The sequence below is a fragment of the Crinia signifera genome, chromosome 4, assembly GCF_055691185.1.
Source record: "Crinia signifera chromosome 4, ASM5569118v1, whole genome shotgun sequence".
In the NCBI taxonomy this organism is placed as follows: domain Eukaryota; kingdom Metazoa; phylum Chordata; class Amphibia; order Anura; family Myobatrachidae; genus Crinia; species Crinia signifera.
In genome coordinates this window covers 161,035,807-161,062,537 of record NC_139220.1, presented here as the reverse complement: position 1 = coordinate 161,062,537, position 26,731 = coordinate 161,035,807, and the positions used below count along the sequence as shown (strand labels likewise).

The 26,731-nt window shown below is 43.9% G+C and overlaps 1 protein-coding gene across 3 annotated transcripts in view; it reads left to right on the top strand.

Moving 5' to 3' along the window:
• MOV10L1 (Mov10 like RNA helicase 1) overlaps positions 1–19,935 on the top strand; it is a 110,933-nt gene extending 90,998 nt beyond the window's left edge. For all 3 annotated transcript variants that reach the window (XM_083182892.1, XM_083182893.1, XM_083182894.1), the window contains 8 exons: positions 1,930–2,029; positions 2,109–2,273; positions 3,156–3,329; positions 7,511–7,660; positions 11,195–11,302; positions 13,911–14,051; positions 18,778–18,869; positions 19,523–19,935. In XM_083182892.1, the coding sequence (XP_083039018.1) occupies positions 1,930–2,029; positions 2,109–2,273; positions 3,156–3,329; positions 7,511–7,660; positions 11,195–11,302; positions 13,911–14,051; positions 18,778–18,869; positions 19,523–19,532 (940 nt within the window). In that variant the 3' untranslated portion in view covers positions 19,533–19,935. The remainder of the gene's footprint in view (positions 1–1,929; positions 2,030–2,108; positions 2,274–3,155; positions 3,330–7,510; positions 7,661–11,194; positions 11,303–13,910; positions 14,052–18,777; positions 18,870–19,522) is intronic.
• Positions 19,936–26,731: the final 6,796 nt, after the last annotated feature.

The following is a 26,731-nucleotide window of genomic DNA, read 5'->3' as shown; positions in this document are numbered from 1 at the left end:
CCACACACCTGCCCCCCCCTTAGTTTTTCCACATGCCTGTCCCCCCTTAGTTTTTCCACACGCCTGTCCCCCCTTAGTTTTTCCACACATCTGCCCCCCCTTAGTTTTTCCACACACCTGCCCCCCCCTTAGTTTTTCCACACACCTGCCCCCCCCTTAGTTATTCCATACACCTGCCCCCCTTAGTTATTCCACACACCTGCCCCCCTTAGTTATTCCACACACCTGCCCCCCCTTAGTTATTCCACACACCTGCCCCCCTTAGTTTTTCCACACACCTGCCCCCCCTTAGTTATTCCACACCTGCCCCCCTTAGTTTTTCCACACACCTGCCCCACTTTAGATTTTCCACACCTGCCCCCCTTAGTTATTCCACACACCTGCCCCCCTTAAAAATGCCACACACAAATGCCCCTCCTTTGTTATTCCAACACATGCTCCCCTTAAAAATGCCACACACACATGCCCCGCCTTTACCTCCAGGACAGGTATTCAAAACATACATTGCGCACTTGTAAAATGGCTCTGACAGTCCCGTCTGTGGCGGCCTTCTGCGCATGCGCTGGGACGTGCCTGCAACGCATAGGATGACCTAATGCGCACAAGCAATTCCCGGCGTCCGCTCCATAGGTCAGCACTGTGCGAGCACATACACAGCGCCGAGAGTGATTCGTCTGCTCCCCTCCCCCATTGTCCTGTCCTGGGGAGTCACCATGACCCGCTGTCCCGCGGGACACCTGTGAACTGGCCGCGGCACACTGGTTGAAAATCACTGATGTATTCTCTAAGAAATAGGTGTATTCACTCCCTCATTGTTATGACTGTGCCATTAATCTAATATCCAATTCTTTAAATTCCTGAGGGCAGACATTTTTATCTTCTATTGAATCTGTAAAAATATTAAAGGTACTTATGTAGTAGCCTTGCGCCAAATTTGCATACGTACGGTTACTTAGGAAAATCGCATCTAGCCTGCATTGTGTCTTGAATACAACTGGGGTCCATGGCCTCAAGGGGCTGTGCTGCACCCTACCATTAGCCTGAAACAACTGAAACCATGCCACATATTACCAGTTTTCCAGTGTTGCTTGTCTGTTACGATGGACGATTTATGACCAAATGCAGCTGTTGGCCACTGTGTTGTCCAAGATAGGTGGGTAATGCTTTTTTTAATGAGGTAGTCACAGTACACACCTTAGACCAGGGGTTCCCAATCTTTTTCTAATCACGGCACCCTAGAGTATCAGAATTTTTCCAAGGCACCCCATGGCCCCAAAAATATATATATATAAAATGAAGTAGATTGTGTTTATATGTGCTTCTTAGATTCAGTTATGTGGTAAAGGGCAGGATTTAGTTCTGATTGGACAAATTTTATGATTGGCAGCCACCAGCACTGGTTTTGTCCAGAAATAATTGATCATAAATAATTTGAATTGGTCCTGGACGACCAACCCGATGCACCACTGCAAGTGTCCCTAGGCACCCCAGGGAGCCTAGGCGCACAGTTTGGGAACCACTGCCTTAGACTGTAGATCAAGGAATGCTGAATCTCTGCTTAACTGTGTAAATGGAATGTCCTTTCTGTCCGGCACCCACAATGTTAGCCCCTTTTTAAGCTCTCTTGACTCAAGTTGCCTTGACATGAGCAGCCTAGCGAATTACCAAACAGGCTCTGGAGACTACAATTGATGCAGTACGTTGGTGCCACCTACCATATCCTGTACATACTGTTATCCCATGACTTTTCAGTGAATATACTGTAATCTTAAAATCCCTTACTGTGAATCAGTGGTAAGTAAATCAATTTATGTGAGACCTCTAGATTTCAGAAATGAGATGTAAAGTGACCTTGATATACATCCTGTTTACAGAAGATGCTAAATCTTTAAAAACACGTTGCCTCTTTATACTCTTGGATTGTTTCAGAGTCGGGCACTTTACTCACGTATTCATTGATGAAGCTGGACAAGCCAGTGAGCCAGAGTGTCTCATACCTCTGGGCCTAGTATCTGAAGTAACCGGACAGGTACAACTTATTACTCAGAAACTCTTCAAGCCTTTTATGTAAATTGCTCAATTTTTAAATTCATGTTTTACCTTTACAGATCGTTCTTGCAGGAGATCCCAAGCAACTTGGACCAGTAATAAAGTCTAGATTTGCTTTGGCATGTGGGCTTAATATATCACTGCTGGAGAGACTAATGGCTCTGCCAATTTATTTAAGAGATGAAGAAACATTTGGGGCCTGTGGGAACTACAATCCTTTGCTGGTATGTGTCGCACAAAGTTGGAAATTGGACAAATCAGTGCTTTGGCTGAAGCTGCTCCTCCTATTTACTTTAAGGAAATAGTGTGCTTATTCTGCTCCAACATAAATTTAATCCTGTGCTAATTTGACTATTGCCAAACAACTAGTCCATAAACGTATTGCCCCCTCAACACCCCTCCCAAAAAAAAAAAAGAGACATACACAGAGCCTTCCTCCCCTAGTGGTATATAGGCTCCCTGATCTGGTTACTAATATTCTTGCTATGACAAATTTTTTGATGCGAACAATGTACATTGTTTTGATATAGATGTGACTAAACCAGTGGTTCCCAAACCTCTTGGAATCACGGCATTATAGAATATTTTACTTTTTTTCACGGCACCCCTAAGAAGTTAAAAGTTGTTTTTTTTCTAAATTTCTCAATAAGTGAATCGTGTTTTATGTCATCCTTTGGTTTAATTAAATTGATCCTGGACCACCAACCCGAAGCACTCCTGCAATTGTCCAAAGGTATCCCAGGGTGCCACAGCACACCATTTGGGAACCTCTGGACTAAACCAATAAATGATGAGGCTATTACACTGATCAAGTGTATAGCTTCACTGGGCACTGAATCTCTATCCATATATAGATTTATTTTATTTATTTACAGTTTCTTATATAGCCCAGCATATTCCGTTGTGGGTTACAATTGGAACAGTGATAAAACAAACTGCGTAGGAGCAAACCGACATAGAGGTAGTAGGGCCCTGCTCACAAGCTTACAACCTATAGGTTTAATATAAATAGAGACTATATAGCTAGATATATATCAACTGCCATAGTACTGGAAAAAAATGCCTGATCTTGTTTTTATTCTTGTTTATTATTTTATTACTGAAAGATTACAAAGCTTAGGAAAAACTATCGGTCACATGCTGCCTTGCTCCAGCTCCCATCCAAACTGTTCTACCACAAAGAACTGGAAGTCTGTGCAGATCCAGCAGTTGTGAATCGTCTCTTGAGATGGGACAAACTGCCCAAGAAAGGATTCCCATTAATTTTCCATGGGGTCAGGGTATGTAGTGATCCAGTTTTATTTAAATTGTATCAATGTTCTAGAAATTTGACAAAAGTGTTAATTGTGTGCTTATGAATTATGATCTGCTCTCTTCCCTGAACAATGCTCGACATGATATCTTAAATAATTATTTAACTGGAAATGTAATAAAAAATTGTAACTTTCAGAAGTCCTAATGAACTCACATATATGACTACGGTAAAATACCCTGTTCAATTATAGTAGTCTCTGCTAATGCAATTTATTATAGCAAGTAGTATCAAATACTCCTAAAGAAACACACAGCATAAATTAATTATAACATATTGAATCTTGGTACTACAGTTATTTAAATAATATAGCGGTTAATACTCATGCAAAAAAAGTAAGAAAAGGAACAACGGTTGGCAATCATTTTGTATTTATTGTAATATTTTAATTTTTTTCTTTCTTTTCTATTGCTGTTAACAATAATATGATATGCAGGGTATAATTATGCTAGAGCATAACAATTAAAATTAGCAATTTTTATAATACAGATTGAGTATCCCTTATACAAAATGCTCAGGACCATGAGCATTTCGGATAAGGGATTTTTACGGGTTTTGGATATTATTATTTTTTTTAACATACCTACCTGGTCCCCCGGTGTCCACGGTGGCCTTCAGGATCTTCTTCAGCGGTCCCAGGGGTGCATTGCACGAGTTTGCAGGCGATGTCACCGGCGCACTTGTGCAATGCACCCCTGGGACCGGAGATACCGCTAAAAGAGGATCCTAAAGCCCGCCGTGGATGCCGGGGGGCCTGGAAAGTTTAAAAAAAAATGGGTGGGGTGAACAAAAAAAACTCCAAAATATTCTGAAAACCCACGGTTTTTGGAATATTTCGGTTTTTGGATATTCGGGTACAGAAGACTCAACCTGTAATTATCACTGCATTTCTAATTATAAAAAAAATTGTGTATCTATAGAGCAATGTACTCTATGTTGGCATCATAACATATGCACAAGTGAAAAATGGAATATCATTGTAGCATGTGTTTTGTTTGTTTTTTTTAGTTTCAGAAAGTTAAGTGAAGCCGTCTTAATTTAAACTTTCTTTTTACCTAAAAAAGATTTCAGATAGATACCATCTATAGAATTTTCTTAATGTATTTTTGTTAAACTCCCACCCAAAACAAGTATGGTTTAATCCTTTACTGCAGAAGGGTGAGTGTGGCTGGTTCTCTGTGAATACATTGGGCCAGAAGCACAAAGCTTTAAAAAACAGATAAAGTGGAGAATGATAAACAACCAGCCATTAATCTCCTAAATTTCACGTTACAGGTTGGGTTTGAAAAATGGCAGTTATTAGCTGATTGGATGTTTTATCACTCTCTACTTTTTAGTTTGGTGCAACTGGCCTATTAAAAGTGCTCTCGTCCTGGTCAGTGTAGGAGTCGAATGTGAGGGAGGACCTACCCTCTGCTGCTATTGGAGTCCTGTGAGGGGGTAGTTTTTATAAAATTGAAAAGTGATTAATGCCACACCCACTCAACCAATACATTACTACACACTAGTGTAGAAAGTCTGTGAAATTACTCTCTTTTTACCTAGAGAATTTGAGTCCCCTCTTTCAAACATTTTGCCCACTTAGCAGTTATTGTCTAGGTTTCCTTATCCTGACTTTAGTGAAGTCAGAGGGGCCTTCACTTGATGCAATAGGTTGTCTTTTTGCTATTTTGTTGGACTACCATATTATTCCTGCAGATTTTATATATTTTTTTTTTTAAATTGAACCAAGGAAAAAAAAAATAATTTTCAAGAACAGATTTTATTATGGAAAACCATTTTATACCAATTTTATCCTCCTTTTTTTTAAACAAGGATAAATACCAAGGCAAGAACCACAAAATAGTTTGGGTACAGTTTCTTCAAAGTGTGAGGAGATCTAAACAATCGGATATATAATACAGGTTGAGTATCCTGTATCCGAATATCCGTTATCCAAATTATTCCGAAAACCATACATTTCAGAAAGTGAAAAATATATTTTTTTTGCTAAAAACTCACTGGGGACATCTGTAACAGCACTACTGAGGACATGCTATGTAACTGGCACTATATATGTGCAAGACAATGATTGCTTGGCATTCAAATTCAATATCTGAGAGAGTACACAAATTTTGTTTCATGTTTTGAAAATTGTTTTTTGAACAAATAAAATATATTTGTGTTAATTTTATGTGTTTGATGTGTTTATACGGATTCGGTATCAAATCCTGACTATCAAAATCCTGACCGGGTCAAAATCCTGACAGGGTCAAAATCCTGACAGGGTCATAATACCGACCAGGACAAAATCCCGACATTTAAAATCTCGACAAGGTCAAAATACCGACATTTAGAATGTACAGGTGAAACAGTCGACAGGTCACGAGGGCGACATGGGTTTTTCACTGTTTTTTTACCCGACGGTCGACATGGACACAGTTGGAAGTGAACCACAGCCCCTCGCTTCGCTCGCAATGCTTCGGGCACGGTGCCTCGCTGAGCTCGACACACTATTTTATTCTCCCACCGCGCCCTAGTGGATAGTAGGGCATGAAATATCGCCTGTCGGCACATGTCGGGTCAAAAAAACGTGAAAAAATCCATATCGACCTCACGACCTGTCGACACAAAGGCATGTTGACTGTTTCACCTGTACATTCTAGATGTCGGTATTTTGCCCTTGTCGGTATTTTGCCCTTGTCGGTATTTTGTCCCTGTCGGGATTTTGTCTTTGTCGGTATTATGACCCATTCGGGATTTTGACTGCATCCCGTTTATACAGCATAAATGCAAGATACTTCAAAATACATCATTGAAATATTAAAATATTCCAAAATACGGAATAATCCGTTATCCAAAATTCTCCTGGTCCTGAGCATTTTTTCACATGCCTAGTGTCCGTTTGTCTCTGAAACACTGCCATCTGTTGGCAACGGGTGAAGCTACATCTCTATCTCTCTCACATGCAAATCCCAAGGTAGCAGACTAGCTTTCAAAGCTTTTGCTTCAAGCGGGCTTACTAGTATATAATTTGCGTGGATACTGCAAGCATTACAGGCATATGGCCAGTGAATCACCACAGGGGCTGTATAGCCTCCACAGCAGAGGTTGAAGAATGTAGCATGATTTAGCAGTAAGACTGAGCTTCTCACTGGCTACCAGTGTCCTCCTAAATCCATTTCAAATTATTCATCCAAATCCCTTAACAACAACATTACTTATACATCTCCGATCATATGGCAGAATAGTATCCTTCTTGCCTGTATAGGGTGAGAACATTGCCTCGTAATTCTACCACTGATCTGTATCATCTCTGGTAGCAAAATCTCACTCCGCTTGCAAGACTTTTCCTGTATCATTCCATACCATGCCCATACAACTCCCCTTCAGGCTTCAGATCTTTACATGCTCTTTGAAAGCCACCCGACTTCTGATTAGAGCTCATCCTGTTTAGACCTATAAGATGCATGTTAATATGACTTCATAATTGACCCAATCTCCACTATTGTCCTCTTGTTTTAGCACTGCCATCTTTCTATTAAAATGGAAGCACTCTCATGAGAAGGGCCCTCCCTATCCTGTGTTCATTCAAGCCTGCATTTGTTTTGACTATTTTATGTATGTCCCATTTTTTTCCATACTGTCCAGCACTTCAGCCACTGAAGGTGTGTGTGTGTGTGTGTGTGTGTGTGTGTGTGTGTGTGTGTGTATGTATGTATGTATGTATGTATGTATGTATGTATGTATGTATGTAGCAGCAACCCCAGCACTCCAATTGAGCTCATGCAATCAACTTGCTCCGTTGCCTTCCTTGGTCAAAAAGGTCTGTAACAGTATAACACACTTAATAAAGTGGCACTGAGAAGTCTTCAATAGGCGGTGAAAGTATAGGTATTTAGTCCAATAATAATTATGCCAGGAACAAATACCTATACTGTCACCGCATATTGAAGACTTCTGAGTGCTGCTTTATTACATGTGAGATCTAGATATACTGTGTATATTAGCAGTAGTAACCGTTTTCTGATTTTCTGTGTTTTGCTTGTAACTTTGAGTACATCCCTTTGGTGCTGCAGATTGCTTCAGTTAGTCTTTGTTGATTTTAGCACCATGGATTTAGTGTTTTAAACTGCCTTTTCTATTGACACCACTGTATTTTTACCACAGGGAACAGAAATGCGTGAAGGAAGCAACCCATCTTGGTTCAATCCATCTGAAGCTGTACAGGTCATGAGATACTGCTGTATCCTTGCTAAACATGTCTCTACATCCGTGTCTGCCAAAGACATTGGAGTGATCACACCATATCGAAAGCAGGTGCTTACTGTGTGTACTTACTGCTTCTTCTAGAAAGGTACTTGTGTACTAGCACGGCGCCCATCGCATCGCAGACCATAAGGCATGCAATGGTATGCGATGTTGCGCGATGGCAGCCAAAGTTATACAATTTTAAATTGTATACCATCAAATTGTATGGCATTGTGTGCCATTCTATCGCATATACAATGGTATGAGATTTAAAGTTGTATAAGCACCCTAAAGGGTTTTCCCATGTTAAAAGTGGCCCCTATAAGTTAATTAAGCGTATTGGGTGCTTACTATGTTAAAAGCACCCCCACTACCATGCCAACCCGAAGCGTGGCGAGCGCAGCGGTACGCGTCCTACGACCCTTCCATACCCCCACTATCCACGTCGGTGTGGAGTTGATTTTATATAGTGTGGCGAGCCACCGAGCCCGAAGCGTGGCGAGCGGCCGCGGAATACATGTAAAGTAATACTCGTCCCCTCGCGGAGCTCGCTGTGCTCGCCACGCTGCGGGTTTGCATTCATAGTGGGGGTCACGTGGGGCTGCATTTAACATTGTAAGGGCCCATTAGGGTGCTTATACAATTAAACATCGTATAGAGGGCTTATACAATTTAAAATCGCAGTGCATTGGTTGTATGCCATGCAATGGCATGCAATTATATGTCGTGCGACCTAATATTGTGGGCGCCGTGCTAGTACACAAGTACCCCTAGAAATGTTAAACTATTAAGTTACAGCAGTGTTTTTCAGACAATACTTTGTGCTGCTTATATACTTAGATTGTATAAAACATAGTTGTCATGCATAAAGATATGATGGTGAATATCTGGTGCGAGGAACAACAGCTGCTGAACTGTTTACAACTGCATAAATATGCGTGTGTGTGTATGTATGTATATGTATGTATGTGTGTGTGTGTGTGTGTGTGTGTGTGTGTGTGTGTGTGTGTATGTATGTATGTATGTATGTGTATATATATATATGTATATATATATATATATATATATATATATGTATGTATGTAGCGGGAGTAAGCGGCACTCAGAGTCAGTGGTAAATGGTGAAATCCAAATAGGAATATTTATTCCATGTGCAGGAAACAAAACGTATCGGAGCTCGCAGGCTCCGTCGTCAGAGAGTATATATATATAATTATAAACCTATATTGCGCTACAAGTGGTTTTCTTTAATATACTAATATTTTTGAGAATATCTTTAAATGTTTATCTGAATTTCAATATGGCAGCAATCCCAAAACCTTCTTATAATAAACTTCTTTATTTGTTAGATAACACAGGTATAAATTCTTTGTAAACAATCGCCTTAAGATCACCCAATATAATCAAAATGCCCAAAGACAATTATTCAGAAATAGGAGAACCATTACAATATAAAACATCCACTAAAATAAATTAAAAACTTATCAAAAATATGTAATAGTAAGACCATTGCACAGTAATAAATGTACACTTGTGCTACCGTTTCTTTAACGGACTTGATGCCAGCCTATCTAGCTCACTCTGAATTGCAATAGCTTGTCACCAAATGTTTTTAGTCATCAGTGACTTCTTCAAGATAAAAAAAATGGGTTTCTCAATAATTGTAAAATGTTTGCAATCATACACAATTTACAAAATAGAACAACAATTGTCTGCGGCGCTCGGGGCTAGCGTAGTGTGTACTGGGCAGTGTATCTTCTGCAGCCACCGTACTGGAGGAATGCCAACCTCTCCAAAATACCACAAATCTACCAAAATAGTACAGGGCGCTGAAGTGACACACTAAACATTTAAAATCAATAAAATTTATTGGGTACACATCTCATATTAAATATTATGTAAATCAAATTATGGGGGATTAAATAATAATTGAAGATCTTTAGGTAGGTATATAAATAAGTATGGAATTTTAGCTGGTTGATTTTGAGCTAAACACGTTTCTTATGAGTGAGGGGTCAGCCTTAAATGAGGCATGAGGCACTTTCCAACTTATAGTGCATTTACCCGCGTCCGGGTTTTTTTGTACAGATGTCTAAAGTGCTGGAGCTTATTGTCAGGTGTAATTTTCCAAATGCCAGTTGTTATAGCTGAATTGCTTTAGGCCAGTCACTACTTAAAAACACAAGTGCATCCAGCGCTATAGTACAATAGTTTTGTCCAGAAGTGTATGATAAATAGAGGTATATTACCCGTCCCAGGCAAGCGGCTATTCAGCCTAAATGGTGCCGCTGCGGGGAAGCTGGAGAAGCACGGTTTTTCTTTTGAAGGGCTGCGCCGCTCAGGGCTGGTATCGCGGCTTCAGTTGAAGGTGCACTTGGCGCCGGCGCTTCTCTCCAGCCTTGGTGTATGGATCGTGGCCTCAGTCTCTCCCGGCGGCAGTTTGCCGTAGCTCGCTAGACTCTCGTGGAGCAGCCACACCTGGGGACTCTGCCACAGTTCCAAGTGTGCTGCTGATTGATGAACCCACGGGTCAGGCAGTTGAATGGAGGTACTGGGCGGCCAGCTTCTAGCAAGGACTCCTGTGGAAAACGCGTTTCTCCGCTCACAGGGCGGCTTTCTCAATCCCAGAGCTCTCTGCTTTGCACAAGGTCTGCGTCTCTCATCTACACTTGACTCGCTTCCATTCACAATTGCAGGACTTTCTTAGGGCTTCACCCACTTTGAGGAATGCCCTCCCTCACATAGGGCCTTATTCTAGTTCACTCTTTCTGAGAAAATCCTTCTTAGATGGACAAAACCATGTGCACTGCAGGTGGGGCAGATGTAACTTGTGCAGAGAGTTAGATTTGGGTGGGGGTTTTACTTCAAAGTGTAAAAATAAAGCAGCCAGTATTTACCCTGCACAGAAACAAAATAACTCACCCAAATCTAATTCTCTCTGCACAAGTTACATCTGCCCCACCTGCAGAGCACATGGTTTTGTCCATCCAAGAAGGATTTTGTCAGTAAGAGTGAACTAGAATAAGGCCCATAATAAGATTCTTCTCTAGTCTCCAAACCTTCCTTCAAAAAAGCTTATCAAATTCTGGAACCATCCACATATCTTTCAGAAGCTTTCCTATCTAAATACATCCTCACTGTACAGTCCACACATCCTCACATTTATTTGTTTTCTGCTTTCACATGCACCGAACCTGTGGGCAATATGACTGTGTTACCATATATTACAGCCCACCCAGAACATTTACAATCTGGTGGACCTATGCTTGTCTATCAATGCCTATTTCCCTAAAGATTGTAAGTTTGTGAGCAGGGGCTTCCTACCTCAATGTCTCTGTTTATTACCCAGTTTTGTTCTATCACTTTTTTTATTCATATTACAAGGCACAATAGAAAATGCTGCACACTATAAGAAACTTAATAATAGTATAGTTCCTGTCATTTGTTTTATTTTACTTCATTTTTAATGGCAGCGTATGCTCTATTATTAAAACCTTTTTACATATTTTCTGTCTGTTATTGTAACAATTTAGCGGAGTAACCTCTTAACAATTACCATGTGCTCCAATGCTGTGACAGCTACTACTGTATATCTATTTTTAGGGGGAGAAAATAAGAACTCTGCTCCGCACTGTTGACCTAATGGATATCAAAGTAGGATCAGTCGAAGAATTTCAGGGACAAGAATTCTTGGTAATCATTATTTCAATGGTAAGTAGTCAATGTTTGACTGGTATTGCTTACTATGAATGTTTCCGGTGCTACCGTTTGTAAGAGTTGAAATGTGTTTTTTCGGTTTTTAGCTTTTTTTTTTTTTAGCGGTTTTATTGCACGGTATCTGGACTGCGGCTCTACTGGGTTTAGGTCGACAATACTATAGTCGACTACTAAGGGTCGACAGTGTCTAGTTAGACATCTATACTTGGACGTCCACGTTTATATAGTGAAACTAGATTGACAGGAGCCTGGTCGACAGTAGCAAGGTTGACACAGGGATTTTTTTATCTGTCTGTCTTTCTTTGGTGCTAGTCCACTTGGTTCCTACTATCCAAGTGGAGATAGTAGTAAGATTATAATAGTGTGCTCAGTGTAGCGAGGCACCGTGCCCGAAGCATGGCGAGCAGACACTGCGCATGCACAGTGTCCATGGACACCCCCCTGACATTCGGCACCAAAAAAATACCCATGTCGACCAGGTTCCCGACGATACTTTCCTCCTGTCAATCTAGCATCACTGTCTATGTAAGCGCAGATGAACAAGTATAGACGTCAAACCAGATGGCTTTGACCCCTAGTTGACCATGATATTCTAGACCTAAACCCAGTCGATCCGTTAATCCACAACATATTACACCACATTGACTCGGGTGCAAATTTGAGTGAAAAAGACTTTGTGCAACCAAAGTCTCACGGAACATAGTGCATCAAGAAAAGTGGATAACTGTGACTACTGCAAAATGTATGAGAACACATTTGATAAAGAGGGGAACACCTCTATTGGTGATGAAAAAGGGGGCTTTAATTAAAAGCACTGGGTTTTTCCCACAGCTGCAGGAAAATGGGACAAGTGATTTCTATAGAACCCAGGGACCCAAGTTGTCTGCAGCAGGTGTGTGTGTGTGTGTGTGTGTGTGTGTGTGTGTGTGTGTGTGTGTGTGAGACCTCCCAGAGACTACTGGATAGGTGAGTATGGGTTTTTTTCCAGTGAAAACCCTGCAAATATTTAATTTTTTATTTATTGGATACTGTGGGCATCTGGTGCCCGAAGTTATCCAAAATAGGATTCAAGGTATGCAAGTTTTTTTTTTTTTTTATTTATCTTGCCCACCTTTGCATTCCCATGTAAGTGTTTATGTATGGCAACACTGCTTGCTGATGCCGTATTGTGGAAATTTAGCTTTATAGCATTTGTGAGTTCAGTGTCCAATACTCAATCTGATTCTCAAATATTGTGTTTTTTGCAGGGATTTTCTGATCTACTCACAGCTCTCATTAGGCTTAGGCTCCCACTGCACAAATTCCTGTATTTTCATGCGAGTGGATTTGTACGCTTACACATCCCCTCGCATGCGGCCGAATGGAACAGAAATCATTCGATAGGTGCTGACCTTCAAATTATCAATTAACTTTTCAGATGTCCGCCTGTCTTCAAATTTGGGATGGGTGCTGACATCAGCCACCCATCCTGAGCAGACATCGACATGCCTGTGGTCCCATAAAATGCTGGCTGTTCCCCTGCCTGCCCCCTTACCTCCCTTGACATGGTAAACGCCTCTGTGGGTGTTCTAATCACTGAAGACATTCGCATGGCAGTTTCCACATATATGGGTCTGAATTGGGCCCATAGTGTGCCCAGTAGCTGCAGAGCCATAACTAGACATTTTGGTGCCCCTTCTCACACACAGTAAAAACAGGGATACTGTGCTCCGAAGGAGTGCACCAAAAATTTAGGGCGTGGGAAAGGGGTGTGGTCACATAGTGGTACCAATTCACAGTAATGCCACTTCTACACATTGCGCCAGCTAGAGTCCCTTAGACACACTGCGCCAGGTAGAGCTTCATGGACACACAATGCAAGGATTAGGCACATCGTAATGCCCATTACACGTTATGCTGCACACCATAGTGCCCATTACACATTATGCTACACACCGTAGTGCCCATTACACATTCTGCTGCACACCGTAGGGCCCATTACACATTTTGTGATGCACACAGTAGGGCCCATTACACATTCTGCTGCACACCGTAGGGCCCATTACACATTCTGCTGCACACCGTAGTGCCCATTACACATTCTGCTGCACACCGTAATGCCCATCACATATTATGCCACACACCAGAATGCCTATTGCATATTATGCAACACAAATACCTGATTATCTACATGTTGGTTGCCACGAGGGATTACATGCTTGTTGAAACAGGGGAATACATGCTTGTTGCCATGGGGGAGGGTGTGTTACATGCTTGTTGACTGGGGTGTTGCGTTGACCGGTGAACAGCACGACCAGCACTCCCGGAATCCACCTTTCCGGTTAGCACTGGGTTCCCTGCGCTCCCCTGTCAGATGCTAGAGGTGAAGGAGCACCTCTAGAATCTGTCTCCAAATAGGCGGTGGCAATCTTTGGGGTGCAGGGTCTCTATGCTGCCCCCACCACTACCACCATCCCGCAGTTTCACCTATAATGAAGGCATTATCTCACTGCTGTGATCCAGTAGTGCTAATCACTACACCAGTTCTGCTGTTCACTTGATGTGACTATATACATCTCAGCATGATTCCCATTTTCAGATTAGAACTCTAAATATTTTACAGGTGCGATCCTGTGAAGAATCTCTTCATGGTGATACAAGGAATTTGCTAGGATTCCTTTCCAATCCAAAACGATTCAATGTTGCAACTACTCGGCCAAAGGCCTTGCTAATTGTGCTTGGAAATCCACATATCCTTGTGAAGGTATGTACATGTGTCAAGTTGTTGTTGGCATTGCAGATGTATTGTATGATAGTCTGTCATCTAACCTTTTAAACCCCAGAGAGTGACTCTATCTTTATATTTTGTCTGTATTTTTATTTATTGCAGCTAGAGGAAATGTGAATCTGTGTGTGATTATCTCCAGAAGTAAATGGTATATAGCAGTATATTGCCAGCATCAGACTCTACAACTTTTTTTTATTTTTCAAGCTAAACCAATGATGTAGTCTTCCTGCAACCTCAAAATTCTAGGCTTCTGTATGTGCCTCATAGCGTAGGGTACAAGTTTTCAGGGGCGTCTGTGAAGCTTTATATTGTATATTTTTTTTTACTTTTTTTTTTGTAAGTTTTTGTTGTGTTGTATTTTTTAGTTAGGTACTGGGTGCTGCTTGTAGCAGCACACAATTTGAGTACATCTGGTTGCAGGGAGCACTCCTAGGCTTACCGTGCGGCAGCTGCGGTTGGGGATACTCTCCAGTGTGTACCCCTCACAGCACTCCGGTTTCTATGAAGAGACCGCCTGGGCACCATGCGCGCTCTTACCCTTTTAGAGTATATATCCCTGTGCCACGATCACTTCTGAGTTGGAGTATAAAGGGAGTGTGAGTGTTTAATATGTAGCGTAGACAAATACGCACTTTATTGTTGTAGACCACATGGCTTTATCTGAACAAATCCTGGGGTTTTTTTTGTGACTTGATCATCAGGGTGTACGTGGATCATACACTTCCATTGGACGTCAGGAAAGCTTATCTTTCCATTCCCATCACGGTCATGTCATTTGAAAAAATGTTTTCCTGCAATATGATTTTACCTCATGGTTTTGAATGTACCTGGTTTAGGAGTTCACCTTTTTAAACGTTGCAGCTGTATTCTGACTTACAGATGTGTCTCCTATCTTAGCAACACAAACCCTATGGAACTTAATCAACACAGTGCAGATAGTACCTAGTCTGTGGATATTGTTGTGCAAAAATTGGTTAAACGATAGTCTATACCTTGGTGACCATTCCATATGGCAAATTGTATAAAAGGCTATTTTGGTGGAAAATTCGTCCAAACTAAAAGTGACGCCCAGCCATCTTCTTTCGGTTTTCTGATTGGAACAGACATATCTTGTCAATCTCTCCTTTGGTGGCTGTTTTCCCTTGTCACTGGTTTCGGTTCCTGTGACAATTAGTGTTCCCGCTAGGCTGTTTTAGCGCTGCACCCTGCCCTATTTTTAAAGGGCAAAATGCGCCCTGCCCCTCTAGCAGCACCCCGCTAAAACAGCCTGGTGCCGGCCCCAACGGTTTGCACGGGGAAGCCCAGCGCCGCCGTAGACGGCGATGACCGGCGTTCCCCGGCAGCTTAGCAACTTCGGTGGGGCCGGGCCCGCCCCCTTTTGTGATGTCGGCGGCCCAGGACCGCCCACAACTGTGACGTCGGCGGGCCCGGTCCGCCCCCATTGTGCTGCCCCCGTGCAGCGGTGCCCTGCCACCAAAAAATCCTAGAGAGAACACTAACTATTGACCCATGATTTTGGACATCGGGGGGCTGTGACATTGCATCCTTGGCACCAATGCTTCTTTTCTACTTCATAGCTAGATCTGTCTTTTATTTGCTGGAGCTAACAGCCTTTTTGTTTGAGAAGCTCAGTCTTTCTTGGTGGGCCAACCAGTTCGTATTTGGATGTACCCTGTACACTGCTATGGTAGTAAAGCCCTTACAGCAAGATAGTATTGATACAGACTGAATCCTCTCCAAAGTAGAAACGTTTGTGTCATACTAGCAGTGGGAAATTACAAGGCAAACTTCCTTAGGCTTAATCAGGTGTGGTCCCTTCAGTAATAGTCCACAGTCTGAGGGAAATTTACTAAGATGTGTATTCTACTTCACATGGGATGTTATTATGGGCACCCAAATAGAATCTACTTATTTATTTTGCACCCCCTAGAACAGGCATTCCCAACCACGGTCCTCACGGCACACCAACAGTGCAGGTTTTGTAGATATCCAGGCTTGGGCACAGGTGACTTAATTAGTAACTGAGGGATTCTGATTAAACCATATGTGCTGAAGCCTGGATATCACTAAAACCTGCACTGTTGGTGGGCCTTGAGGACCGTGGTTGGGAATGCCTGCTCTAGAAGATAGTAGACAGGATCTGATTGGTTTCCCATAGCAACATCACATGTGAAGTTGAATACACATCTTAGTAAATTTCCCCCTCTGTGCGGTATTTGGAGACCCGCTGTTTTTTTGCAGTGCCTGCCATAGCAGTGCTGTGGGTTCGCATCTAGTGTATCTGTTTTCATCAGACCTAATGTTGCTTTCCGTAATGCAGTGCAACAGAATTCAATGGAAGATTGGAATCCTAGTGGCTTTAGGCTTGCAATGTAGGTCGTGGTATGCTGACATTCCTCATATTGGCAGGTCACAAGTGGGGTCTTTCTTCTCATCCAGACTTGCTACAAGTTCTTTTTCTACACAAGGTTATTACTTGGTAGTCTGCAGTAATTTTATTTTACCCACTTTTGAGCACCAGGGACTAATTTTTTTTATGAATGGCTGGGTCCCCTGGGACTCGCTCCGCCCATTTCGGCGTGCACGCCGTGTTAATATGTGTGACAAGGGCGGAGGGATCCGTTTCCCCCTCAGTTGTGATGCGACTGTGGAGAAGACACAGCGTGACGGCCGCTTCACACATCTGCTGGGCGCAAAATTGAAAGGGTCCCTGTCACCGCAGAGTCATAGGCAGCAGTGCACGGAAGCTGCGTAAGCTGGCTCCTGCACTGCGCCTCAACAACAGACGGCTGGAGCCAATACCAGAAGCAGCTGCTCAGCAGGGGAACAGAGCTGCGGCTGGTGTGAGGACGGAGCACGAGGAACTGAAAACAGCATTGGGGGCCAGAACCAAGGAGGTGTGACAGTGAGGACGGAGCAGACCTGGGCAGGAAGTAGAGGTAAGAGGGGTGCGTGGTCCATTTAGCAGGCTGCTTGGCTGTGTCATGTAAGGGGATTTATTGCTAGCAGGACTCGGGCTGCAGACTTCCCTCCTCCTCTCCTACCTCGCGGTGCTGCTCTCTTGTGTGTCACTGTCACCTCCTCCAGGCTCTGAGTGCTGGCTGTTATTGGCCCACTTGTCCCCTCCTCCCCTCACTGCACGGCTGGCAGAGAGGCTGCAGCTCACCAATTACCTCTTAACAGGCAGAGCTGCCTGTAGGAGAGGAGCCTATAGACTCTGCTGGGATTTCACTCACCCTATCCCTCCTGTTCCTGCTGCCATTACTTTTAATTTTGCTCTAGAAACAATAGACAGGGGCAGAATCCTGATTGCTGCAGCACAGGTGTCCCTATTCCGACATTATGCCTTTTTCTAGTATATGTGTATCTTGCTTTATGTGAGTGGGCAAATTGCCAATTGATTACCCCCCAACCCACAATAGCCACAATTTTGGGGTGCCCAAATCTATGTTTGCTTACCAAAAAAAATAGGCTCAGGCTGGCCCTTGGCTCAGGGTATATGCCATATGGAAGAGAGGAGGAGGCTTCTGTATGTGCCATGCTGGGGATGGGGAGAGAAGGCTTTATTCTGTTGGGACCCAGAAAAGGTCAAGTAGGACCCCGATTTTTGTAAGTGAGGGGTCCCAGGGACCCATCATTTTGTGGGGTTTTCACGATCACTGGGACTTACTCGCATAGTACAGGGTATAGACTCTCTACATATTGTGGTTTAAAATAAATACTAGTTTCACCAATATTGTTTTTATTTTATTTTTTGGGCCTTCCTTCTGGGTTGGAAGCTAAATGTAATCCACCGTCTTTGAAAATATGGGTTTCAGCCCTTTTAATTTATTTCCAGTAGTGTTTGTCACATCTTTTGGGGCTCAGTACCTTTTTTTATGGGGTGTGGATGTGTTTCACTATTGTTTTATCTGCCAGTAGCACAATGGGGTTTGTGTCTGGTACTATAGACTCTGCATTCTCCTTGCTGTTCCTTCATTCCAGATCAAAGTTGTTTTTTCACTTAAATCAGTAATGATCTTTTTCTGTTTTCCCCCCTTCGGCGAATTCCCATGACCCAGATGATCTACTAGACATAGTTCGACCTCTGCAAATTTGCTTGGATAAAATCTTTTCTGTCTGTCATATGGATTCTCTGCTTATACAATGTGCATAAACGTGGTTGGCCAGATGCACAGCAGGCTATTGCACATAAATAAAATAAAAAGCTGGCACCTAAACTGTAGTGAAGCTTTAAAAAGAAACCACCTCAAACTGCAGTCCCATGGTCAACCCCAGATTTTTGGACAATTAATATTAAATACATTTCCATGAAGCATGCTCGGGAACACTGTGTACTGTGAAACCCTCATACTCATGCAAGGTTTGGTTCTTGACAGTCTTCCCTACTAGTTTGATTGTTATAACCGTTTGACTGGGTTTCTGATACTTTTTTCGGACTATTCTAAAGAATTACTGAAATTCTGGGGTTGACCATTGGACTGCAGGTTGGGGGTTGTTTCTTTTTAAAGCTCCAGTACAGTTTGGGGGCCAACTTAACCCCCAACCTGCAGTCCCATGGTCCATTGTTCCCCAGCATACTTAAGAGAAAAGGAGTAAACGGTAAGTGTCCAAAAATCAGCATCTCTCTTTACTTATGTAATAGTATTGTATTTCTTATTTGTTCATGTATTTTTATATACTCCTTTTTGTTTCCTACAAGGATCCTTGTTCATGTGCATTGCTTGAGTACAGCATAATAAATGGAGCATACACTGGGTGTAATCTCCCTCCTGGTCTTGAATCTCTGCAGCAGTAAGTCATTTTAACATTGCTCATTATGTATCTTTATGGCGGTGACGGTTTAATTTGTTCTCCAACGATGGTCTGTTTTAGTAAAAGATTGATTGTTGCTGAAGAGTTTGCCATTATGGTATATTCTACTTTTCTACGCTTTAAAATCCCCCTTACACAATCTGATTCGGACACTTTTCATCTGATTCCAACGCATCGGGCCGAGAAATCGGTTAAAAATGGCCAAATTCCAATGTGTTTGACATCCGATGGGCCCCGTGTGCATCGGATCTGAGTTTGGACCTGCTGCACGTCCAACCTCCAACTCGGGGGGGTGAATGGGATCGCATGCGATACTTGCTGCCCTGTAAGGTGCTTGGGTGGTGTGTTTATCACTTCTTCAACAGGCTTAATAAATCTGCACCACAGTGACTTGCTTAAAGTTTCAGCAAGTACACCTTTTGTATTGGTGTGTAAGACAGTGTTATATACTAATGGTCCCTAGATATTTCCTGGGAGGTAGAATACATTTAGGATGAATGACTGATAAACTCTAAGAAAGCAATTATTAAATGACTGGCTGTAACTAGTCACAGGTGGGTGTGTCTATATAAAGACTCTCCATTAAAAGTAAACGATAGTAGGCTTATGAATGTTTTCTTCTCCAAACACAGGTGTGATTAATCCTAGAACGCGCACCCCCTTACAGCAATCCTGGAGACTCCTAATCTGAACCATCTGCAAATTTGGTTCTGAAACATAAAACTGAATGCAGAGGGACAGAGAATAATAATTTGTGAAGCTTTGTGTTCTCTTTTTGTTTTTGTTAAAATTATATTTATCTATTCCAAGATCATTATCACATCCACCAAAAGAAGCAGTCAGTGAACTGTTAAAAAATAAATAAAGCAGCTTTGTCAGCTCATTTGCACTGCATGATTCTAGTGTGGTGGATACATTTCTCTAGCTTTATCAGTCATTTCTATCACAGGAGTGCTCGCTACTGCCACTTGTGGTTCATTTATTATTTGCTTTTGTTTTTTCTTTAGCAAAGATGTAATAAGTTAATAAAAGCATAAGAAAATTTTGTGATTTTTTTTTTTTTTTTTTTTTTTTTTACTTTTATTTGAATATGCTAATACACTTAAATATATGTATCTTTTATCCAGCAAGGGACACAGAAGTGATACTTATAATGGGTCTAGATTGGTACTCCCTCTATACCCCTCACCCAAGCCAGTCTTAGATTATTGCCCCTGGGAGCTGGTTGCAAGTGTGGTTGTTCTTCCCTTCTGCCCCGTTCTACTGTCTTTCTGGTTCACAGCCTCATTTCTCTCATTGTCCTATATAGTATTTTCCACCATGGCTGAAAAGAGTTCAAAGGCACTCACTTGTTCAAGTGTGCTGCAAAGGTTTACTCAATCTAATGACCTGACATGTGAGACAAGGGTACTTGTTTCCTATCTGGGCGCCCGCTACGTTAATTGCGCACCATGCTATTCTCCGTATAAAAATCGGATACCACAAATGCACATACACGATATTGAACGATGCGATCCGATTTCGTTCCCGCTTTTATGGTTGGCCCATAGGATATATAGGAAAACCCCCCCCCTGATGGTTTAAAATGCGCCTCCATTGTTAACGCCACCCCAGTATTGACGTCAACCCGAAGCGTGGCGAGCGGCGGCGGTACGCGTCCTCCGACTTTTTCATACCCCCACTATCCACGTTGGCGTGGAGTTGAGAATAGAATAGTGTGGCGAGCGCAGCGAGCCACCGAGCCCGAAGCGTGGCGAGCGCACGCGGATACTTCACAGGTATCCGTGTCCCCTCGCGGGCTTCACAGGTATCCGCGTCCCCTCGCTGCGCTCGCCACGCTTCGGGCTCGGTGGCTCGCTGCGCTCCCCACACTATTCTATTCTCAACTCCACGCCGACGTGGATAGTGGGGGTATGAAAAAGTCGGAGGACGCGTACAGCCGCCCCTCGCGGGGCTCGCTGCGCTCGCCACGCTTCGGGTTGACGTCAATACTGGGGTGGCGTTAACAATGGAGGCGCATTTTAAACCATCAGGGGGGGGGGGGTTTCCTATACAAATCGTGGGTTTGCGGGGTTATTACATTGAAATCAATGTAAAATCGGGTCTCAGGGACCATTTAACATTGATTCCAATGTAAAAATCGGGGTTGATCGCGTCACCGCATGCGATGCGATCCGATTTAAAATGAAATCGGATCGGATAGCATCGTATGCCATCGTACATCATCGAGTACCGAATCCGATGCGATGCGATACGATTTCATTACGGTGCCGTACATTGAAAACCTGGGCGCCCAGATAGGAAACAAGTACCGAGACAAGTATTCCTGCATGGGTGTCTCAGCTCACTGTGGTTATATGCAGACTCCCAGCAGAGCAGCTAGCTCCCTTCCAGAAATACCAGAGAATCTGCTAGGCAGTCCACTTCCTCTGACTCTGTCTTCCTGTGTTGCATCAGATTGGCTGGTTCAAACCCCCCACTACTGGAGATGGGCAAGTGTTTTCTCTCAGACCTATGAGGGGAATAGATTTTAGATCAGTTTCAAAGGCAATCGAGGCATTCTTGTGTTTGCGAGATATTGCATAATGAGAACGAGACCAGGGTTCACCAAAACCTTCTATTTTTGGTAAACATACAGAATTCTGCTGTGTTTTCCTGACTCACATGAATTAGATTACATTCTGTCTTTCATCGGGCAGCATTCCGAAAGAAGATTCTAGGTGTCATGTTGCCTTTTAACGACTTATCCCTTTTCTGCAGATTGCAGAAACTTTGTGAAACACCCGCCGCTGTTGATTATTCGGTTTTTTTTTGGTGCGGTTGACAGACATTCAAGGGGCAATTCATTGCATCCACCATTCACTCCTCCCTATAGCTCCATGGGATTTGGTTCTTTCCTTCTTACAATCGTCTCTTTTTAGACCTCTAGTCGGTGGAGTTCAAATATCTATCTGGGAAGTTTATCCTGCTTCTCGCTTTTGCTTCTGCAAGAGGAGTTTTGGACTTAGGAGCTTTCCATCTCCATATTAATATTCCATCCTGATACATCCTAGTACGCAGTTCTGCTCTGTTTTCTTCCAAAAGACTTTGGCAGCTTCCACATAAATCAGCCTATTAGGGTTCCAGTCTTTTCAGATGATTCTCCTTCAAGGTTTCTAGATGTAATACAGTCGTTCAAAATTTTTGCAGACAGAACTGCTTTGAGGCAGAGGTCAAATTTGCTGTTTGTCCGGTATGATGATTATGATGATCAGCTAGGATGGCTTCCAAGCTCATTCTGGCACATTGGCTTTTTCTTAAGAGTAGACAAGCTTACCTGGTTCCTTCCAAGTTTCCTCCGGTAGTGAAAGCTTAGACCACTTGCTCATCGGGCTGCTGGACCAACTGTGTAGAATAGCTATGTGGTTAAGCCGCCATACCTTTTTTGCGTTTTTACAGACTTAACATCTTTCGCAGTTTCTGCATCACAATTTGGCATTGTAGTTCTGCAGGGTTCTCAGCGCTCTCGTGCCCAAGGTGGGAACTCTGGACTGTCCCCATTGAAAGAATCACCCCAGGGTCTCTTGCTGGATAAGAGAAAAAGATTTTGTACTTACCGGTCAATCCTTTTCTGTGAATCCACAGGGAACATTAGCCACCCAATCGGCGTGGTTACTTCCTGCTTTGGTGATACCTGTTTATGTTTTTCTTTCTCTTTAAAATATATATTATTTATTCTTTCTTTAGTGTGTTTTCTTGTTCTCTCCCTCTCTCCTTGTTTCCCATCTCTCCTCGGGCATGGTTTGGAAGGTTGGTGGAGGGTATAGAGCTGGAGAAACAGTCACACTGACTAAAATTCTTAATGTGCCAGCTCCCAGTGACTACCAATCTATACCTATTGTAAGTATCACTCCAATGTCCCCTGTGGAGTCAGAGAAAAGCATATACCGGTATGTACTAAAATCACGTTCAATTATTTATTTCTTTTTCCATTTAAAAAAATATATTTCTCTTTCAATGGTCCTGGTGACACAGCTCAACACTGGGATGTAGGAGGGTCCGAAGGAGCCAGGCACCTATCCTAAAGCTTTAGAGGGTAGGCTCCTCCCCTACTGCATCCTGGACTCTTCAGTTCGTGTTAGGTGCCCACTGGAGTGGGTGCTATTCTAAAGGACTGCAGGAGCAGCCGAAGAATTAGAGTAGTTAGGGAATTTTTATTGTTTTATTAACTTTCACCCTAGCTAGGTAGGCACAGTGTGAGGATTCTCATAGTGAATCCTCACACTGCTAGCGCAGCAGGAGCTGACAGAATCGCGTCCTGTCAGCTCACTGTGCACAGGGGAGACGCTGTCTGGCCTCCCTGTGCAGCGCTTACAGCTTCTATTAAGAAGCTGCCTGGGCTCCGGAGTACCCTGAAACCGGCTCCACGTTTAGGTGGGGATCATGGGGGACAGGCGCTCCGTGATGGCGGCGGCCATTCAATGCGGAGCTTACACGCTGAGCTCCTATATGAGAGGACAGCAGCGTTGTGACAGGCATGTTCCAAGTGGTCCCTAGTCGAGGGGGAGATACTGGAACTAGGAAATCCTACCTAGGGAGCGGCTGACTGGGGGTGGTTGGACCCCGCAGCAGCAGGGACTTTTGGTCTCTTCCCTCACTCTGTGTTTGGCGCCTTTCAGAACGCTTGCAGCGAAGCTGAGCTGGCTTACTGATCCTGGCAGAGTGATTTGGATTTCCTGGGCATCGTTTCCCCGCATCTGAAACCAACAGACCGCTAAGTGACTGGGTGCATTGACTCTGTATAAACGCTGGTACATTGTTTGCACTGTGTATATATATATATATATTTTCACTTGCATCATGTCTGAGCATCAGGCTGTGGTTTTGGGGGAGGGAGCCCTTATTGCACTGAGCGCGTGCAATGTATGCACACAGAAATTTGTCCCTGAGCAGATGGCCAAGGGGGGCTTATGTATTACTTGCGCTGCTGTGAGACCCATGGGGAGTGAACCCCATAGGGCAGAGCAGATTGAACCCGCGTGGGCCAGTGCCCTAGGCAGGTCAGTGAACGCTTTGGTGCAGCTTCTGGACAGGCAGAGTGATGTGTTGGTAGAATCACAGAGACCTATGCCATCATCTCAGCAGTCTTCTGGCTCCTTGCCTTTTACCCAGGCAGATCCTGCTCTTATTCAGGTGATGCAGGATACTGCTAAGGGGATCAACAGGTTTAGTGAAATACTAGACAAAATGGATGTTGATGTTGCAGGGACCCCTAAAAGGTCTTATGCTATGCCTACTTTTGCAGATGAGGAGGAGGGAGCGTATACTGACATCCCCTGGGATCAGGGTGATGATTTTGAAGAGACCTCTTCTGCTGGTATAGAGGATCTTATTGTAGCTGTGAAACAGGCTTTAAAACTGTCTGTGGAGGATAAGACTCCTGTTAAAGTTGTTTTTAAGCGACAGCGGAAGGAGGCTGTTACTTTTCCTTCAGATGAGGGGTTACAGGAATTGTTGGAAGGGGCTTGGAAAACTCCTGATAAGAGGCTACAAATGCCTAAGAGATTCCTTAGTCTGTACCCCATGCCAGAGTCTCATGCGGAGGTCTGGGAAAAGGTGCCAGTTGTGGATGCTTCAGTGGCACGTTTGTCCAAGGCTACTGTATTGCCAGTACAGGGCAGTGCAGCTTTTAAAGATTCTGTGGATAAAAAGCTGGAGGGTAACCTCAAGGCTATTTTTGAAGGGGTGGGATTCACCCTACGCCCCCTTATTGCTTCAGCCTGGGTCTCTATGGCCATGATTGAGTGGGCTGGTGAATTATGCACCATGCTGCAGGCTGACCCTGGTGCATTGCTGCTGGCAGAGAAAATTAAGGCAGCTGCAGAGTATGTGGTGGAAGCAGAGGAGGAAGCTCTTAAAATGGCGACCAGAGTGTCCACAGTCTCTATTAATGCCAGGAGAGTGCTCTGGCTTAAGGCCTGGGAAGCGGACAATGAGTACAAAAAGGCCCTAGAAACTTTAGCTTTCAAGGGGAAGTTACTATTTGGAACTGAACTAGAGGAAATTATTAAACAGGCCACGGGCGGCAAAAGTACATTTCTGCCGGCTCCCTCGGCTAAGCAGACCTCCAGATTCTCTGCTTTTAGGCCGTCCTTTCGGCCCTCCCCTAGAGGTGGTGCGTCCTTTCGAGGACAGTCTTTCAGGGGAAAGTTTCAGTCCTCTAGGGGCAAGACACAAAAGTCCAAGTTTGGTTCCTTTAACAAGAAGCCTGCCTCCAAAGGAGAGGACAAACCCTCCGCATGACTGTCAGGGGTTTTGCCCGGCAGTGATAAAGGTGGGGGGGCGTCTCACACACTTCAGGGACGCATGGGCTTCTCTAGACCAGGATGCCTGGGTGTTAGATATTATAACCCAGGGCTACAAAATCCCTTTCAGAGGTCCGCCTCCGAAAAGGTTCATCCCCACATCCTTACCAAAGGAGGCGCTGCTTCGTACAGCTCTTGTGAGAGCAGCTCACTCCCTTTTGGAGAAAGGGGTGGTTACCCCGGTTCCCAGGGCAGAGTGGAAGAAAGGCTTTTACTCCACTCTGTTTCTGGTGCCCAAACCAGACGGGTCTTTCAGACCAATACTAAATTTGAAGTCCCTAAATGTTCACTTATGGGTAGACCATTTCAAAATGGAGTCCCTACGGTCAGTACTCCTGAGTCTAGACCAGGGAGAATTTTTGGCGTCCATGGATGTCCAGGACGCATATCTGCACGTCCCTATACACCCGGAGCAGCAGACCTTGTTGAGGTTTGCTATAGGAGACCTGCATTTACAATTCCGGGCGTTACCCTTTGGGCTAGCAACCGCGCCAAGGGTATTCTCAAAGATAATGTCAGTGATGGCGGCGGTGCTGAGGCTCAGGGGAATCACAGTAATACCCTATTTGGACGATCTCCTGTTCAAAGCAGAGTCAGCAGCCATGCTTCAGAGTCACTTGGCAGAGGCCATCAGTTTTTTGCAGGCTCACGGCTGGATTTTAAATTTACAAAAATCTCAGTTGGTACCATCACAGAGGCTCCAATTCTTGGGAGTCATACTGGATACCCATCTCCATCGGGTATTTCTCCCGGAGGTAAAGGCCAGGGATCTGGTCACCTTAGTCCAGGAGATTCTCAGAGCTCGGAGCATTTCAGTATGGAGGTGCCTCAAGCTCCTGGGGAAAATGGTGGCGTCATTCGAGACTCTTCAATTTGCCAGGTTCCACTCTCGGGTGTTCCAATGGAGCATTTTGTCAGCCTGGTCAGGAAACACTCTGACCATGAAGTCGGAGATGATAGGGCTGTCTTCGGACACTCGAGACTCCTTGAAATGGTGGACAGAAGTAGATTCCCTTCAGTGGGGTCGGTCATTACAGACCTGGGACTGGTTGGTAGTAACTACCGACGCCAGCCTCAGGGGCTGGGGGGCAGTAGTCCTGGATCTCAGGCTGCAGGGCCTGTGGACGGCAGAGGAATCAGTGTTACCAATCAACATCTTGGAGCTGAGAGCTTTCTGTAAAGTGATTTCCTTGGCGGGAGACAGGTTACTGAACCTCCCTTTGAGGATTCAGACCGACAATGCCACAGCTGTGGCGTATCTGAATCACCAGGGAGGTACATGCAGCAAATTGCCCATGTGGGAGGTGTCCAGAATCTTCCTATGGGCGGAACAGAATGTTCCAGCTGTATCGGCTATATTCATTACAGGAGTAGAGAATATAGAAGCAGACTTCCTGAGCAGGGAGGAGCTCAAGGAAGGGGAATGGAGCTTACACCCTCAGGTGTTTCACCAGATCACCTCGATGTGGGGAACTCCGGATGTGGACCTGATGGCAT